The sequence below is a fragment of the Saccostrea cucullata genome, unplaced genomic scaffold (genome assembly GCF_032062105.1).
Source record: "Saccostrea cucullata isolate Sc308-1 unplaced genomic scaffold, CSIRO_AGI_Scuc_v1 ctg277, whole genome shotgun sequence".
Lineage (NCBI taxonomy): Eukaryota > Metazoa > Mollusca > Bivalvia > Ostreida > Ostreidae > Saccostrea > Saccostrea cuccullata.
Window position 1 is genome coordinate 396813 of NW_026935934.1, and position 18428 is coordinate 415240.

General features: G+C 32.9%; 1 protein-coding gene across 1 annotated transcript; it reads right to left on the reverse strand.

Annotated features, from left to right (window-relative positions):
• Positions 1 to 876: 876 nt before the first annotated feature.
• LOC134244279 (THO complex subunit 6 homolog) lies at positions 877 to 14735 on the reverse strand. Its single transcript, XM_062726539.1, has 13 exons — positions 14646 to 14735; positions 9979 to 10094; positions 9725 to 9789; positions 7202 to 7256; positions 6911 to 7000; positions 6706 to 6754; positions 6398 to 6475; positions 6187 to 6289; positions 5949 to 6001; positions 4267 to 4335; positions 3176 to 3289; positions 1374 to 1502; positions 877 to 1244 (listed from the first exon to the last, which is right to left on the reverse strand). Exons 1-13 carry the CDS (start codon positions 14652 to 14654, stop codon positions 1155 to 1157), a joined length of 1020 nt encoding a protein of 339 aa, XP_062582523.1. The 5' UTR covers positions 14655 to 14735; the 3' UTR covers positions 877 to 1154.
• Positions 14736 to 18428: the final 3693 nt, after the last annotated feature.

Below are 18428 nucleotides of genomic sequence, written 5' to 3' on the forward strand. Positions count from 1 at the left end.
GGTTACTTTGAAGAAAAAAATGTTAAAACACCATGTATTAAAGCGACATACATGGATTGTTTTCCAGGATGATTTATTTTGTAATTTTTTAAGTCTGTCTGAACACTCATTAAAATGCAATAAAAAATCGCAGAAATGAGCATTTTATAAATTTATATATTTTTCTGTAAATAAAAACTGCGATTTTTAAAAAAAAATTATTTTAAATGAGAGTATTGAGACAGATCTAGAAACCAAGCGCCTAAGATGAAACCGTAGATTTACATGCATGACTCATGTACAAATGTTTCAATTACTCTGTAACTTTTCAGTTCTAGATAAAGATCTGGCCTACATTATCCTTTACATAAAGTTAATACAATTATTACTCCTCAAATATTCCATTCTAAAACAAGTATTAAAGTGAACTTTAAAGTATTTAATAAATAGTTAACACAAAATCAATTTTTTTTTGTCTCTTCGCCTTGTATAAAAGTCCCCCCCCCCCCAAAAAAGAAAGAATAGTTGGGTTGTTTTAAATGAATCAGTTGTAGTCTGGGCTTCTGATGACTACATCAGTTGTTTGCCAATAATTATATAGCTGTGTTACTAGTATATTCTAGATTCCTCTACTAAATATCTAGGAAATATCTGGTATTTGTGGATGTGTACAAGACACATCCTATTGGGCAGTAGGGAGACTACAAACCTCCTTTTTTTCCAAACATAACATTTTAGTATTAAAAAGATTCATTGAAATGCTGGTTACCCCCCCCCTCCATGGTAGTTCCATTGTGTTAATAAAGCTTGGTTTTGAAAGGAAGCCCCCCTTACCCAACTTTTTTTCTGGCTCTCCCTAGTTTCAAGAATGATATGCCAAGGGATAAAAAGTAAACCTTATAATAGAAAATATCAATATTTATTCCTTTATTTAAAGGTGACAAAATATGCGAAGGTTTACCATGCTCATCTTTGGACATGGCTAGGTTGGAAAAGTGGATTGGTAGAGCTGGGACAAACATAAAACATACATCAACTAGAAGCTTCATGTATACAATATGACCTCATAATCTGTGCAGTTCTCTTTGCAGTTTTGAACACATTCAGGCTTTATACAACTGAAATATTTTACAAAGTAAACGATACAAGTGTCTTACTCAGACACTTGTATCGTCCTAATCTGGAGAGAGTACAAATGAGAAAGCTCTATATCCAAAGTTTGTACAAATGTCAATCTTGTAACTGCTACCACTAACACTTAGAACCTGCAAAATAAATAATATCAAAGTCAAGGACTGCTACTGTTCAGCAGGCATTTTCAATTGTATTTTTAAATAGAAACCTAATTGCAGTATGCTAAACAATCAGCAATAGAATGTTCAGTGAAAGAATACCTTGTATTTCTCCTCACTGTTGTTGATGCAGACATTGAACACAGAGGTGGGGGTACAGGGAACCTGGGCTTTCAGCTCACCATTGACAAACCAGTGGTTCACAAAGTGGTCCATCCCAGCAGAGATTATCTAAAACATAAATAAATTAATCGTAAGCCAAGAACTATGCATGAATAAACACTGACCATGTCTGAAAAGTCTAGACATTTTTTACAAGTAAGGAGGTTAGATTCCCCTTCAGTGTTCTCACTGAACAGAACAGTTTGTTGGCACACCTTGGGTGTATCAAAGGCTGTGGTTTTCTTACCATGTCTTCATAAAACTGAACGGTTTGTTGGCACACTTTGGGTGTATCAAACGCTGCGGTTTTCTTACCATGTCTTCGTAGAACTGAACACTTTAATGGCACACTTTGGGTGTATCAAACACTGTGGTTTTCATAGCATGTCTTCATAAAACTGAACAGTTTGTTGGCAAACTTTGGGTGTATCAAACACTGTGGATTCCTTACCCTGTCTTCGTAGAACTGAACAGTTTGTTGGCACACTTTGAATGTATCAAACACTGTGGTTTTCTTACCGTGTCTTCATAAAACTGAACGGTTTGTTGGCACACTTTGGGTGTATCAAACACTGTGGATTCCTTACCCTGTCTTCGTAGAACTGAACAGTTTGTTGGCACACTTTGAATGTATCAAACACTGTGGTTTTCTTACCGTGTCTTCGTAGAACTGAACAGTTTGTTGGCACACTTTGGGTGTATCAGACACTGTGGTTTACTTACCGTGTCTTCATAAAACTGAACGGTTTGTTGGCACACTTTGGGTGTATCAAACACTGTCACAGTGGTTTTCTTATACCGTGTCTTCGTAGAACTGAACAGTTTGTTGGCACACTTTGGGTCTATCAAACACTGTGGTTTTCTTACCGTGTCTTCGTAAAACTGAACGGTTTGTTGGCACACTTTGGGTGTATCAGACACTGTGGTTTACTTACCGTGTCTTCATAGAACTGAACATTTTGTTGGAACACCTGGGGTGTATCAAACACTGTGGTTTTCTTACTGTGTCTTCATAAAACTGAACGGTTTGTTGGGTGTATCAGACACTGTGGTTTACTTACCGTGTCTTCATAGAACTGAACAGTTTGTTGGCACACTTTGGGTGTATCAAACACTGTGGTTTTCTTACCGTGTCTTCATAGAACTGAACAGTTTGTTGGCACACTTTGGGTGTATCAAACACTGTGGTTTTCTTACCGTGTCTTCATAAAACTGAACGGTTTGTTGGCACACTTTGGGTGTATCAAACACTGTGGTTTTCTTACCGTGTCTTCATAGAACTGAACAGTTTGTTGGCACCTTTTGGGTCTATCAAACACTGTGGTTTACTTACCATGTCTTCATAGAACTGAACGGTTTGTTGGCACACTTTGGGTCTATCAAACACTGTGGTTTACTTACCATGTCTTCATAGAACTGAACAGTTTGTTGGCACACTTTGGGTATATCAAACACTGTGGTTTTCTTACCGTGTCTTCATAGAACTGAACGGTTTGTTGGCACACCTTGGGTGTATCAAACACTGTGGTTTTCTTACCGTGTCTTCATAGAACTGAACAGTTTGTTGGCACACTTTGGGTCTATCAAACACTGTTGTTTTTCTTACTGTGTCTTCATAGAAATGAATGGTTTGTTGGCACACTTTGGGTGTATCAAACACTTTGGTTTTTTTACCGTGTCTTCATAGAACTGAACGGTTTGTTGGCACACGTTGGGTGTATCAAACACTGTGGTTTTCTTACCGTGTCTTCATAGAACTGAACGGTTTGTTGGCACACTTTGGGTGTATCAAACACGGTGGTGGTTGTCATTGATCTGAGGTGCCACAGTGACATTTTTGGTCCACCTCCACACACCTAAGGAATAAACACCATCAAATGTATGGAGAAAGGAAAATACATGTTTATTACATTTTTACCCGTGACACACTGTAATTTATTCATTGAATAAAAATGATATTCTGTCACAGTGTGAAAGGATATCAAAATGATATCCTGTCACAGTGTGACGAATATCAGAAGTGCGGGAAAACTCTCGACTTCCCTTCTCATAACGAAGATTGTTGTAAAAAAATCTTCTTTGACCTAATATAAGATAGATGGAAATAAATAAACCATTCTGACAGCGAATAAAACTGTCAAAATTACCAAAAATATGTTGCTAAATTCATGTTTACAGTGTTTTCACTTCACATAGCTATGACGTCTCAACAGCTCAACTATGACGTCACGAGCCTATGACTGTATTGCAAAAAGACAGAGGCAAAGAAAAAATCAAAGAATTTTTTTAAAAAAATGTAATAAACAGAAAATTCAATATGGAATTTATTTCATGAGACAGGATTTTTTTATATTTTCACGCGTGCCTCGCACTCGTGAAAATATCAAAAACATGTATATCCATATTCAACGACAAAACATTGTATATATTGTACATGTTTAGCGAGTACATTCCCTGAAATAAAATTTAAGAGTTTTGTCTAAATACACAGGTATTTGTAAATTAATGTCAAATATATGATGAAATAATAGTTTAATTTTAAACTCTAGAAAATAAGTTTAGATTAGCAAGATACAGGTCAAAATATCAAATGAAGATACTGTACTGAAAAATTGAGATACGCTTGAACTTCGGTATTTCTGACACACAAACAATGTATCTCAAATACCATGTCCATGGAAATATCAAAATGAATTAAAATTACTAACCAGTCATTCTTGAAGTATTTAACCTTCAGTATCTTGAATACGAAGTTTCTTCATAAATTTGAGATTTTAATGTACAGTTTCACATATGTGAGTTAATAACTTATAAATCTGTGTATATCACTCACCAACCAGTCATCAGAGGAGTCCATATCAACACATCCAATCCATTTACCTAAACTGGGCCTACCACAACTCTGTAAAAAATATGTCTTAATCCCAGCTGATTTCTAAAAACTAGGAAATTGACCAGTCAGCAAGGGTCCCGCCATGGGGTAGAATTATAGGGGTGCAGCTTATGGAATGATTCAAAAATATATGAAGAATAAGCAACAGCAACTGTATTCTTAAAATTTCAAGGTAATTCCTTGATATCCAAAAACCTGTAAATAATATCCTTGTATTTACATTAGGCAGAAAAGAACAACTTACCATTGAATGTATATTTAAACAATAATGAAGCGTGTGTTATATAAAATGCCAGCCTTCAATGAATGCAAATATCAAGAAGGCTTGACCTTAACTTCAAAACAAACAGCAGTTGCAGACAAAGGTTTTCATTAATCTTAAAGTGACAGATAAAGAAAAGCCTACTAAACTTTCTGCAGCAGGCTAGATAATTAATCCTAAGGGATTAATTGTAACTCTCTCATCATTTTCTTCTAAAGTTACAATAAGAACTTTTTCAGTATTAATGATAGAATGGAATTTTTATCCAACTACCTTAAAAATTAATAATATTCTTGAGTTTACATAAAGGGAAAAAAGTAAAAATAAAAAATATATCTTCTTTAATCTATTTCTTGTTTTTAAAATTCAATGAAATCATAACTCATTGTGTAGCGTACTGTAGATCACTTAATTTTCTCGACACCTTATTTTCGCGAGATAGTCATGGACTCCTTATCAGCGAGACAAAATTTTCACGAATTATCTTTGTTGCTCTATATAACCTTATGGAATTCTATTGTACCCGAGAATGAAATTTTCGCGAGCATATCGTCTCGCATAATTACGCGAAAATTAAGTTCTCGCGAATAAAAAGTGATTTACAGTATTTTAACAAAAATAAAGTATAAACATTTATATTTAAATCCACATTTTTGAGTGTTCATAGCATTTTAAATTGACTTAACTTCAAAACAAACATCATTTGCAAACAGAGGTGGTAATTAATCTCAATGTGACAGATAAAGATAATGCTTTGGATTTTCTTCAGGAGGATAGCTAATTAATCCCAAGGGACTCATAGCAGCATTCAGTTTACAATGGGAACATTTTCTGCAGTTATCTCTCTTTGCCAATGCATTCTTATATAAAGTTAAGGAATCTACCCCACCACCCCAGCTCCAAACCAGGGGACATAGAGAAACAAACTTACCATCAAAATATGTCTTTCTGCCTATTGAACTACCATACCAAATTTGATCTTAATTGGGCAACCATAAAAAAAGTTATTAGGAAAAAACAGAAAATTTTTGGACGGAAGAATGACAGTCCGACAGACAGCTGGACAGCTAGACAGCTAAACAGACAGACAGAGTGATTACTCTAGGGCACCCGCAAATCCTTGCGGGGCCCTAATTAAAGATTGCTTATTCTGAAATAAAAATATTTCTTTTTCCATCTCTTATATCAAATTTTATGATAAATGCAGCATCAAGCACATCAAATATTTTTTTGACTAACAAAATTAAAAAGAAAGTTAAAAAAAACTTCAAAACTTAATCATTCCACGGAATACATGCATCTTTTAAGCCAGTGTGTCACCATTAGATTGTAGATTAATATAAAACAGTAATATTCTTGCCTCTATTTTGTGTGGGACAATGGAATGTACTGGCTCAGCACTGTCTCTTATGTCTGCAGGATATACCAGATTTTATTCTCAAGGCAATGTTCACATCTCATAAACACACAGTGCCAACAATAACTATAATTTTATACAGATAATTTTCAACCTTGTTCAAAGAAAATATAATCAGGGCTCTCTGTTGTCTCTAACATGGGGCACTTTGTTTTTGTCCCAAGTAAACCCTAAAACTCACCCCAGATGTTGACAGATCCATCCTCTGAGGCAGAAGCTAGTGTGTTACCGTCATTTTTTATGGAGATGTCATGTATGTAGTCTGTGTGACCGCTCAGGGTCAGCTTCAAGAAATTTAAGACCAAAAATATGTAGTAAACTTAATTACATTCATTTAAATGTATGTGTACTATTTCATGAAGTATCGGTTTGATCTGTACAATTCCACTCACCACTTGTGTTCCCGACTCCAGATCCCAGCCATACACATTTTTATCCCCACATCCAGCAAACAATGTAGTGCCCAATTCCTGTAACAAATCAATCAGTACAAATAAAATTTTATCACAGAGACAGATATCAGTTCTGGTGTGGAATCTTTTTTATTTGTGGGGTCAATGTTTTTAAAGACAACAAAAATGTTATGGTTTGTTGCGATATAAATTTGTTGGTATTTCAGGAAGACCCTGGGAATCCCTCAACATTGATCTCCCACAGACACAAGAGATTCCAAAGTATTTCCTTTACTTTTGACACTTACCTGTTTATCGACAATTAATGAGTTTACTTCTGGGTTGGAGAACGGGCCCCTGAAAAAATAATAAACTATAAATTATACTAATACATAATTAACAACAAAGAAAAAAAATCACTCTTACATGGAAACTGACAATATCCCTTATTTAATTTTATCCCATTCATATCTCAACCATTACAATTGTTTATGTCCGTGTGTATAATCATACTTTTTCGGGATAGTGAAAGACCACACAATGTGTGGATTTTTGTCTAAAATTTCCTTCCATTTCCAAGCACAGATTGGACCATTTCCTGCACTAATTAAAAAATAAATGGTTTAAGAAGGCATTTACGTATAACATGTAAGGATATTTCAAAATTGAAACTTCATTTTAATAATGATGAAATGACTAAAATGTTGTACTGTTTACAATGAAATGTAATATAAACTACATTTTATTTCAGGTCAATATCACATGTAATATTAGAAATACAACCCCTCTATACCATACACATACCTGATCAGAAGGTCTGAAGTTGCTGCCAGGCAGTAGAGGGCCCCATCTTCACTTGCTGAAAGAAATAATCAGATGGATCATCCAAAGACAGACATTGTGGAATATCGATCAACACAACATTTTTCGTTTAAAATCCATAAGTAAGGCCAAAAAAAAATTAATTACTAGTTTCTCAGGCCAAAAAATTAAAAATTCAATGCGGCAGGCAGGCTTTTTTTTTTAAGCAGATTTTACACCTTTTTAAGCCATTTGTTCAATAAAATGATAATAACTACTAATTCTTAATTTTTGTTCTCTGAAGTTAGTTAATATAATATGTATTCAACTTTCATACATGCCAACTTTTGAAAATTCCCATGGGGGATTTAGCGCGTGACGACAATTTTCAAAGTTTAAAATTCGCGACATTTTGTCGTGAAATTAAATGATTATGAAATGATATTTTTTTTAATTTATAATATTGATATCACTTATCAATACAACTTTTAAGGATTAATCTAACATAAAAAATAATGTTTTAAATTCTTTCCAAAATTGAAATATTTTTTTCTAAAACAGGTGCCTCTCTCACTAAAGAAGGGGTATTTAGTTACATATCTAAACAACATTTTTTTTCTACCAGGACACATTTTATTTAGTGAAAAATTGAAAATTGTACAACTTTTTAAAATCATTTTTTTTTCAAAGGCTAAAAAATATATGAGGTTTTGATACTGTAAAGTCCTGTTTCTGGAAACATTTTTTAGATTTTTTATTTATATTTCAATTAATTAGAAATTCTAATAAGATATTAAATTTACAGAAATTTATACTACCTATCCAAAAGAGAATTATATTTGTTATAGTCATGAAATTTGTCAGGCTTGATGGTGCCATGTGGGTATTTCCCACATGCACATACCTAACATACAATTACAATATTACTTTTGGGAGAAGGGAGGGAAAAGAAATTCTAATTGACATACGTACTCTTGATTGTTTCATCCTAATTTTTTCCATAATATTTTAACTGGCAAACTTTACAATATTTTTCATTATAGGTAGATAAAATCAGCAGCTATGCTTTGTAGTTTTCTACTTTCGTTTTCAAAAAACGATCTCTTTGGATTTCGGTTTCATGGTTTGATTAGTATTTTATTGTCTTTAATTTATGTTTTAATAAAATGACTAACAATTATCACATTACTCTATGTGTTTCACCTTGCATACCCCTTAAAACTGACAAGATAATCCCCTAATTGCCCCAAGCTATAAGGTACTGGTACCTGGACATCTGCGTGCGTTCAAGCGTGAAGTGATTTCCTGTGGCTAACTAACACCTGGTAAAATTAACAATGAAACTTATGCATTGAATAAACAAGTCTGACATTGTTATCCCGATTGTCAAAATTCAGTAGAAGGGAAACTTTTAAAATCAGAAATCTTGGTGATTTTTTTTTTCAAATCGGGAAATTAGGGCAATTTTTCTCTCCCGATCGGGAAAGCGGGATGAAAGGGTAAAATCGGGAGGATCCCGCCTAAATCGGGAAAGTTGGCATGTATGAACTTTACATAATTCTATTCCAAACATTTATTTAAATATTAATTCATAAAATATTGTAAATTTATAAGAAATATATTGTTTTTCTAATAAAAACGTCTATCTTAGCATTTATGAAAAAGGGGAATAATTCAATTTTCTTTTTCAACTAAGAAAAATAGAAAATTGAGTTATTTCCCTTTTCAATATGTCAATAAAATTGATCAATGCGGCCGTTTTGGAACTGATGCGGCGGTGCCTGAGAAATAATTGATTACTTTTTTCTGGCCAAAAATAATTTCAATTTAAATTAATTTTCAGAAATTGAAGTGGTTTGATGATTTAGCTACAAAAATATTGCTCTGCAAAAGTAAAAAAAACATTGACAGACCATAGAGCTACAGTGCCACTCATAGAAAAAGTGTATATAGTGCACAAAAAAGTGCTCTGTGTCTGTATTTATATCTTTGTATTCTTCAAACTGCCATCTCAAAATATAACCAATAATGTGTTGTTAACATATTCCTTAACTACTAACACACAACAAAACATTTCCTATTACCATTGTTGACAGCCCTCCTGGGCCTGAAATTAAGACAATAGAAAATGTCACCAACACTGTATTTATACTGTAATATTTTGAGTCGCAAGATAATTTGGTCCGACATGCTTTCTGCAGATGTCAATTACAAGAATAGCTGAGAGACGTCTTAGGACTTTTTTTGAAACTGAGCTTTTGTGCAGTTGAGGTAAGAATTAAGAGAAAATCCAGAAGTGAGTGCAACTTTCTGTGTACAATAAATTTACAGTTTTTGCTGTGGTTGGCAATGTAGCTCTCTGGTCGTCCATCCTTATTTTTTTCAGACCAGTGAGCTACAGATCTGCAGTTATTTGATGTCCATTGTTTTAATAGTAAATACTTCACTTTTTTTCACATAAATTGATGGCAATTAATTTTCTTGTTTAATTTGTATCAGAAATCAGAATGATGCTTAATCACTCACCTTGGAAGGAAAAAATCTGCTGCCAATTCTCCTCTGAAGCATCTGGAGCCAGAGCTTTCGATAAACTGAAAGAGTGTGATTAGTGAATAAATTTACTATCGAAATGCTTGTTCAATCCCATTTCTACATGTAATACATGTGTAACTGAATTAATAGTCTCAATAATAGATCAATAGTAAAAGATCTATTTTCATACTTTAACAGGAAATGAGGTAACCTTCTTTGTAAAATCTTATTATTTTTTCTTTTGTTACCTGAATATGGAAATTTTTCCATAATTGTCACAGGCTGCTAAGTACTGACCACAAGGAGAAAAGCACTGACTAAATACAGTCGTATGAAGAAGTTTTCTGGCCCCTTGGCTTTTATCCTGCAAAATTTCAAACTTCAAATTAACATACACTGATTACTATTTTTAGATATTTATTTTGAAACTGAGTTATGCAATGAAAGTGAACAAGCATCTATTAAATATTGACCCCACCCTCGTAAGATGCCTCAAATCAGGGACCTATATACTAGTTAGGTCCCTGCTCAACAGGTCTGGTACAATCACTAGATTTAGCTACTTAGTGTGATTAACCTACATAGCTTTATTTATCTACCTGCGGTAGCTTTATTTAGCTACCAAATCAATTTATTTCTATAAAAAAAAGCATTTTTCTCAGGATGTGCAGAAATTCTCATTTTGAACTTTGAACTCATCTGAAAACAATTCATGAAAAAATTACTCTTGAAGAAATGTCTTTTTCTGCACAATTGCAATCAAAGTTCTGAAAGTTTTGGGGCTATGTATGACAGTTAGAACAGTTACTCCTTGAATGAAATGACAAAGAAGTGCAGTTCTGGTTAACATGATAATAGGTCAGTAATTATTCAGCACAATGTGAAGTAATTATACTCAGCCATGCCTCACCACACCCAATAGCGAGGACAGTTACCCAAACATTGGAATTACATGTTTTTGCTCCAAATTGTCCAAACGTAGCAATGTATAAACTATCTCTGCTTTGAATTGTTTTATGAAACCTCCGTAGTATAAATATTAATAGTCATTTAATTGCGATTTTCTCTCTCTTTTTAATAAAGAGAAAAATTGTGAAAAGTTGCATTGAAATAGGTAAATAAAGCTACCTGAGGTAGGTAAATAAAGCTACTTAGGTAATTCTACCTATGTAGCTAAATCTAGTGATTGTACTGGACCTGCTCAAATCAAATGAATGACTACAGTCATTTTACCAGTAACGGATATTTGCCAGTATCAAATATTTTTTTTATTCAAATATTCTAGAAAAACATAGTGACATGTTTTAAAAATCTTACAAGGTAAATACAGTAAAAGGATTAATATTCTACCTCTGTGTTATGTTTTTGTAATATCTGCATGATTATTTCCCATAGTATTTACAATTTGAAATGATGAACTGGATTTTAACACGCAAAAGTGCAAGTCTTAGAAAACGAAAGTGTGTCAACAAATGCGTCTAAATAAAAATTTTCGATATGTTCGACCCAGATTGAGTATGTAATCAATAATTTGGGATAAAAACAAAAAGATAGAATACTAAATTAAACAAAAATTGACTTTTGAATGAAATTAAACATCTAATTAACCACGTGTTGTTTTCTTAGTTACGAATCACGAATTTTTGAAGAACGAAAAATGCCGTTTTACGGGATGCAAAACAAAATAAGCTGACAGAAGTGAAAATACTATCAAAACGATTTATAAGCAAAGATATTCCATGAAAATTATGTCTCAGAGATGGTTGATTTAATTTTACTAACGCATGTCACTAAAATTTTCTCATAAAATACAGTATTTTTCATACTGTTTAGTTTTAGAAAAATAATCATTTGAATCAACATGTAATGCTTATAACTGTTAACTAGCAGGTCCAGCACAAAACCCCGATAAAGGTATATAGCTTGATAAAGCTATATATAACTTTATCAAGGTATTTAAAATACCTTGATCAAGATATTTTATGTAATGAAAATTCAAAAAAATTATTTAAAAATTAATTACTGAAAGTCGAGTTCTGAGTTGTTGTCAGTAAATTCACCCATGCATGTAAAGTACTCAAACACAAACAAATCAGTACAAAAACGTGTCGTGTGAGGAGACGTTATTTTATGCTTTCTTTTTGATACCAGAGTGTTTTTCATGCACGAGTAGACACATTGACAAAAACTCAGAACTCAACTTTCAGTATTTAATTTTCAAAGAATTTTTTTTGAATTTTCATTACATAAATTACCTTGATCAAGGTATTTTAAATACCTTGATAAAGCTATATAGCTTTATCAAGCTATATACCTTTATCGGGGTGTTGTGCTGGACCTGACTAGAAACCAATTCGTTACTGGTGCTGGTAAAATGACTGTATACTCGCTTCTCATTATATCGCGGGTTCCATTGTATCGCGGTATATTCCAAAAATTCAGATACATAGCTCATATCCTTTCTGTTAAAATACTATCTGTTTGTCATCCGAATGTAAACTTTTTTGATGATTAAAAAGTATGGAACATGCGTCGGTAAATTTTTTATTCAAATAAAACGTAATTTTACAGATTTCCATTCCCGTTTTTTATCATATTTAGATCATTGATTTTATAACCTAGTAAAAGCCGTAATAAAGTTCATGTTTCGAAAGTCTTTAGTTTGTATAAATGTTTATTTTTTATGTAGAATTAAACCGTAAATATAAAAATAAAAATTGAAGTCCATGTCAGCCACAAGTTTCCATGTTTTCCTATACCAGTCTAGACGAACTCCATAAACGGCGTTAACGGAAGTGAGAATTTCAGTCCAGAAAAGACTCCAAAAAACGAGTCCAACGCATGCGCAGTTATATAAAAAACGGTGAAAAATCGTGAAAAGTGGACTCTTATAAAAAGTGTTTTTGCAAAAAATTGGATTACCTTACAATAATGTAAGTACTCAGAAATGATTAATAATAAATGGTTTTAGAGAACGTATTTGTTAGAATTTTGATTTCATGTGCAAATAGTTTTTAATTTCAAGTCAAAGTTGACCAACTTCGAGGTTCAGCCAGACATCGTACAAGTAGGATACAAAATACAAATTAAACAGTCGTAATCTTATGAAAACAACTCTGTGGTTGATAATTTGTTTGTAGTGACTAAGTTAGTCATTTTAGAACTACTTTTACTGATTTTAGAAGTTTTTTTTGTAAGTAAGGAACGCTAGCGAATTTTCAGTTCGAATTTCCTCTGTCTTTCATGTCTATCGTGTACGAATGAATTTCAGGATGTTTAGATCAGCAATGAGCAACTGCATTGTAAATACATCTTACCAATAATTAAAAAAGTACTGAATTGATGGTTTTAATCATAAATAAGAGTCGATCAGGTGACAGTTACATGAGAATCCAATCAGTTTCCACATTTCCTCCGAGGCTTTTTTGAAGAAAGTTCACGTTTCAAGTTAGATCAAATACAAAGAAAAATAAACGTTTGGGAATTAAATATATAATAAAAGGGGAAAATATGTAAAATTGAACATGTAATATACATGTTGTAACTGTTAAACATTGACCGAATTTTTACCTATTTGTAATATTATTTCGTCATAGAATTCTGTATGTCATTGACATCTGAATATTGAGAGCGTTAGTTATCACCATCGCTATATATATACCTAATGTTTTCACATATGAATAGATATAATCATGAAAACATTTTTAGAATTATAATCTATGAGTTTAAGAACTTAAAAAAAATCATTCTTTTAAAATTACGGTAAAAAAGTCTTCTCAAATCGAACCTGTTAATATCTCTGCTCCGCCGCCAAAATTGTGCGGTTTTTCATTAAAAAAAACGATATATACAAGTGTCTTAGAAGTAAAATTTAAGCATCTTTACAATAGGAATTATGGCATAAAATTTAAATCAAGGGGACAAGTTAGAAAATTTATTCTTACCGACTTTATTGAATCCCGGTGTCGTACGTATATCCCAAATCACTATTTTGCAAGAGTACAGAGTGATAAATAAGTCAATAACCACTAAATAATTTAATGGGTACAATTATTTATTCAACAAAAATTGAAATCCAGTCACAGTTTACTAAATACAGCCATTATTCAGTCGTATTTGTGGAGAAAGCGAACGACAATCCATCGTTTGTTTACATCGGAAGCCATTTTGCCGCAATGCATGACGGAGCCAAAAACTTCTTTTTTGGAGTTCACGCCGTTTTTGGAGTTCGTCTAGACTGTATACCGCGATACTATGAGACTCTACAATTCAGGAGGTAAATAAGACTCCCCGTTTTAAAATTAGACAACAAATTAACCAATGCAAACTTGTGAAATAATTTGACACTAAAAAGTTAGGCCATAGATTGGTTAATGGATAGTATTTGATGAAAGTTAAAAGTAAAAAATTGGAATAACACTTTTTATGCAAAAGGATAAAGTACCGCGATATAGATAGTTTTCGATAGGCCTGAATTTAGCGAAAGTTACCTCCCGTTGGCCGCCATATTGGAGGTCGGCTCAGTGATTTTCCCTCTTTGTCTTACCAAGTTTAAGAAAATATAGCAGAAATATTTGGAGGAAAATCTTTATCAAATAATTTTTTTTAAATAAAGGAGGCTTCCAAAAATTTACATACTTCAGAAAAATAATGATTTCTCATTCAAAATAGCAAATATAAAAATTTTAAATTGGTTGAATTGGTTGAACAATGAAGGAATATGAGCATTTGGACCTCCAGTATGGCGGCCAACGGGAAGTAACTCTTGGTCAATCGAAAACTATCTATTATGAGACACCAGTATATATGTTATGATTTGCATATTGCCATTTCCTGTTAAATCCATTTTTCATTTAGAGAAATTTCTTAACTCTTTTTCTTCATTAATCCGTGTGTGATGTATGCATGTACTTACGAGCTTCATGTTTTTCAAAGAATATCAAGTAATCAACATGTGCAAAGCCAGCAAGTCAACCGAATTTGTTTTGTCCGCGTTTTGGAATATCGAACCCGATTAAAAAAGACAGTCACTGCGTCGAGATTGAGTCCACTGTAACAATCGAGCGACAACTCTGTATAGGAGATTGCAGTTCGAATGAATGGATGAATGAATGAATAAATAAATAAATAAATTAACTAATTAATTAATAAGTAGATAAATAAATAAATAGATTGATTAATTAACGGAATTTTACGAAAGTCCATATTTTAAACATATATTTCATGAAATGCAACTTGAGAATATATAAATTCTTTCACTTTTGAAACATGGAATTTCTAAAATTTAGAATTTTTTCCTCAAAAGCTAAAAAAAACTTTAGGGTCGGGTGCAAAAAAATAGGGTAGGTCGGGTAGCAGGAAACAAGACTATTTTTTATTTTGGCCTTTGCTTAACTTTAATTTTAAGGTACTCTCTAAACGATTGGGGTGGGTATTACCTATACATTGCTTCTTTTTCACAAGTTGCAAGATAAACAAATAAAACAGCTTCAAAGCATTCAAATTTTCTAAATTGTTTTTGTTAAATTATAAACATGTAAATTTGTCACTGTATATTTGTAGATTATAAAACTACATAAGTCGAGATAAGAGTTCAATAAATACTGCAGTATGTCAATAGCTAAGGGTAACACTGGTATTTATTCAAAAGAATTTTTTTCAGTTATAAGGTATGACTTTAGACCCTTCAGCCCCTGCATGGGTTTCAGTTTCCAATTTTTATAGCTATAAAATGACTTGGAGTTGTAAAAGGGGTTTTTGAAAAGTAGCTTGCACCCCCATCCTCATTAAACTTCATTTTTCATATTTCCTTTTTTTATCTCTTGAAAAAAAAATAGAGCAAGTTATTGAGTATATTGTTTCTCCAAGGATGAATCCAGCATATGTCTTTGTACTCTCATGTCATCCAGAACTTGTGAATTTTTTTCCTCATTTTCCCTTTTATTTTCCCATTTATAAATATTTTTTTATTATATAAAAAAAATAAATAAGACACTTCCACCTTGTTATGTTAATTTAAAAAGTTGTCCATATGATTTTGAAGCGATATGAGCAAAAATAAATCGATTAAAATGACCTATTGCAGATTTATTAAGAACAGGTGCGTGTGGTGGATTTCGATCCGCTCCCGTATAAAACAAAAATGGCGTCATACAGCAGACGCTTCGTACTCATAGTAATTTTGGTGAAATACTGCAAGTAGAAATTTTATCATGGATAATTTCGTTTAGTATTATTGCATGCAGGAGAATATTCATTTGATTTGCACCAAAACATGACTGATTCTGTCAGGAAAATGGAAATCTAGCCAAAAATTCTATGGCATGTCCTGTCGCACGACTGCTATTTTGTGCGTTTTCAAGGACTTGATATATCACCGGTTTATTAATTCTAAACAACTTTTTCTTTCTCCGAGACGATTAGGGGTTTGAAAAAATTGTGTAATTTATGTATCTTGCGAAAAAATTACAAATAACTACCGTTTGACCGATTTTTAAACGTAAAAACGAAAATCGGCAATAATGGGTACTCGGCAATATAATGGGTACTCGCACGTTATGAAATAAAAACTGATTTAAAGTTGAAATCATGATTTTGAATTTTACTATGTCCCCGCTATCGAGGAATCCGTGGTACATAGTTTTTGGCCTGTCCGTCCGTCTGATTGTCTGACTATTTGTCCGCAAAAACTTTAACATTGCTCATAACTTTGGAATGGGTGGAGCCACAGGCCTTTAGATCGCTTAGAAAAAAAATTGAGGTGTTGAAAAAAAAAAATAAAGGTATGGAACTCTTTTCATGGGGTACCTACTTTCGCCCATAAAATTCTTTTAAAGCAAATACTTTACAATTTTACTTTCCATCCATATCTATTCAAATATAAACAATCTTAATTACTTCCAAAGTTCATTCCGTAATTCCTTATACTTCTCGAGATATTCTGAAATCAATTCCCAGATTGACAATAATTTTTTTACTCGACATCAGCTTGGGCCTTCACTAATTGTAAAGCGGGAACGACGGGACAAATTTTCCCCGGAATTTATTCTAACATGTCTAAACTCAATGAATATTTGCTCATTTGCATTCAAGCTTTACAAGGTTAATTTTTCTTTAATTTGATCATATGGTGCAACTAAGTCATAAACAACATTTCAGCGGTCTAATTGTTTTGAAAATCGAAAGGTATATAATGCATTCCGGGAAAAATTCGTTCTACCATGGCTTCATTTACATTCATAATCAACATGGCGGTAGTTGTTGATGTAGACGTTTTCAAATTAATTTTTCGCGAAAGGAATATTATTACGGACTTAACGTTACAATCTGGAGTAAGAAATCAACTTTAAATTGTTGAAAGATTTTGAATATACTATGCAACTCTTCGCCGCACTTCAAACACCGTCTGTTTACAGGTGAATGGCCAGGGGCCCAAGCTAATGTCGAGTAAAAGAAAGTAGGTCATTTTTGAAATTGATTTCAGATTATCTCAAGAAATATATGGAATTTCGGAATGAGCTTTGGTAGAATTGAAGAATGTTTATCTATGAATAGATTTAAATAGAAAGTAGAATTTTAGAGCATTCGAATAAAAAATATTTTATTAGCGAAATTAGGTACCCAGTGTAAGAGTTCAGTACCTTTCTTTTTTTTTTTACACACACAATTTTTTTAAGCGATCCTAAGGCCTGTGGGTGGAGCAATGGCTTTCATATTTCAATGGTGTATTTCTTGTGACAAGACCTTTCTTTGGGTACCACCAAATTTGACCTCATAACCTTGACCTTGGAGTTTGACCCACTTTTACAAAAAATTATCACATTTTAACCTTGCTCATAACTTTTGAACCGTTGGTGCTAGAGCTTTCATACTTCACGTGTGTATTTATTGTGACAAGATCTTTCAGTGAGTACATGTATAAATATTTTTGACCTTTTGACCATGACCTTAGAGTTTGACTCACTTTTAAAACTTTAACCTTGGCCATAACTTCTGAACAGTTAGAACTATGGCTTTAACATTTCACAGCTTTATTCTTTGTGACAAGACCTTCTTTTGGGTTACCTTTTGACCTTGTCCTTTGGAGTTAAAGATGCATTTGAAAAAATTCTATTCTCTCCATTTATAAGCTGCCATACGGAGGCATCAGTGTTTCACAAACACATCTTTTTTTTCTTTATCGATGTATATGTATATCCACATTTTATAGTTGTTAATCCTTTTTAGCTCTTCTGAGCCGAAGGCGCAAGTGAGCTTTTCTGATCAAAATTTGTCCGTTAACACATCTTGTTTACCCCACAGGCACCTGAATTTTTATCAATAAGTCGCTAAATAAGCCAAATATCGAAAAATTCTACCCCCTCTATATATAAATACACAAGGTGTGTATTTATATATAGAGGGGGTAGAATTTTTCGATATTTGGCTTATTTAGCGACTTATTAATAAAAATTCAGGTGCCTGTGTTTACCCTTGTCCTTGACCCAGGAGGTTAATCTATTTACGTATCTCGTAAATAAGATGTGTTTGTGAAACACTATGCGCCGGGCGGCAACGCAGTTCGAAAAACCTATTCTTAGCATGGTCACAGTCAAGATCACAAGGTCATTGGTATCATGTGAAAGAACTTAATTAGTGGAGTATGCATACAAAATATGAAGTCTCTATCTCCTATGGTTCAAAAGTTATGGCGAAGGTT

What these genes read in the sequence shown, in the direction of transcription:
- LOC134244279 (XM_062726539.1), bottom strand. An exon ending in TCTTTCACTATCCCGAAAAA is followed by an intron (nt 6,755 to 6,910) that starts GTATGATTATAC and finishes TTATTTTTTCAG; the next exon opens with GGGCCCGTTCTCCAACCCAG. An exon ending in CATTAATTGTCGATAAACAG is followed by an intron (nt 6,476 to 6,705) that starts GTAAGTGTCAAA and finishes GATTTGTTACAG; the next exon opens with GAATTGGGCACTACATTGTT.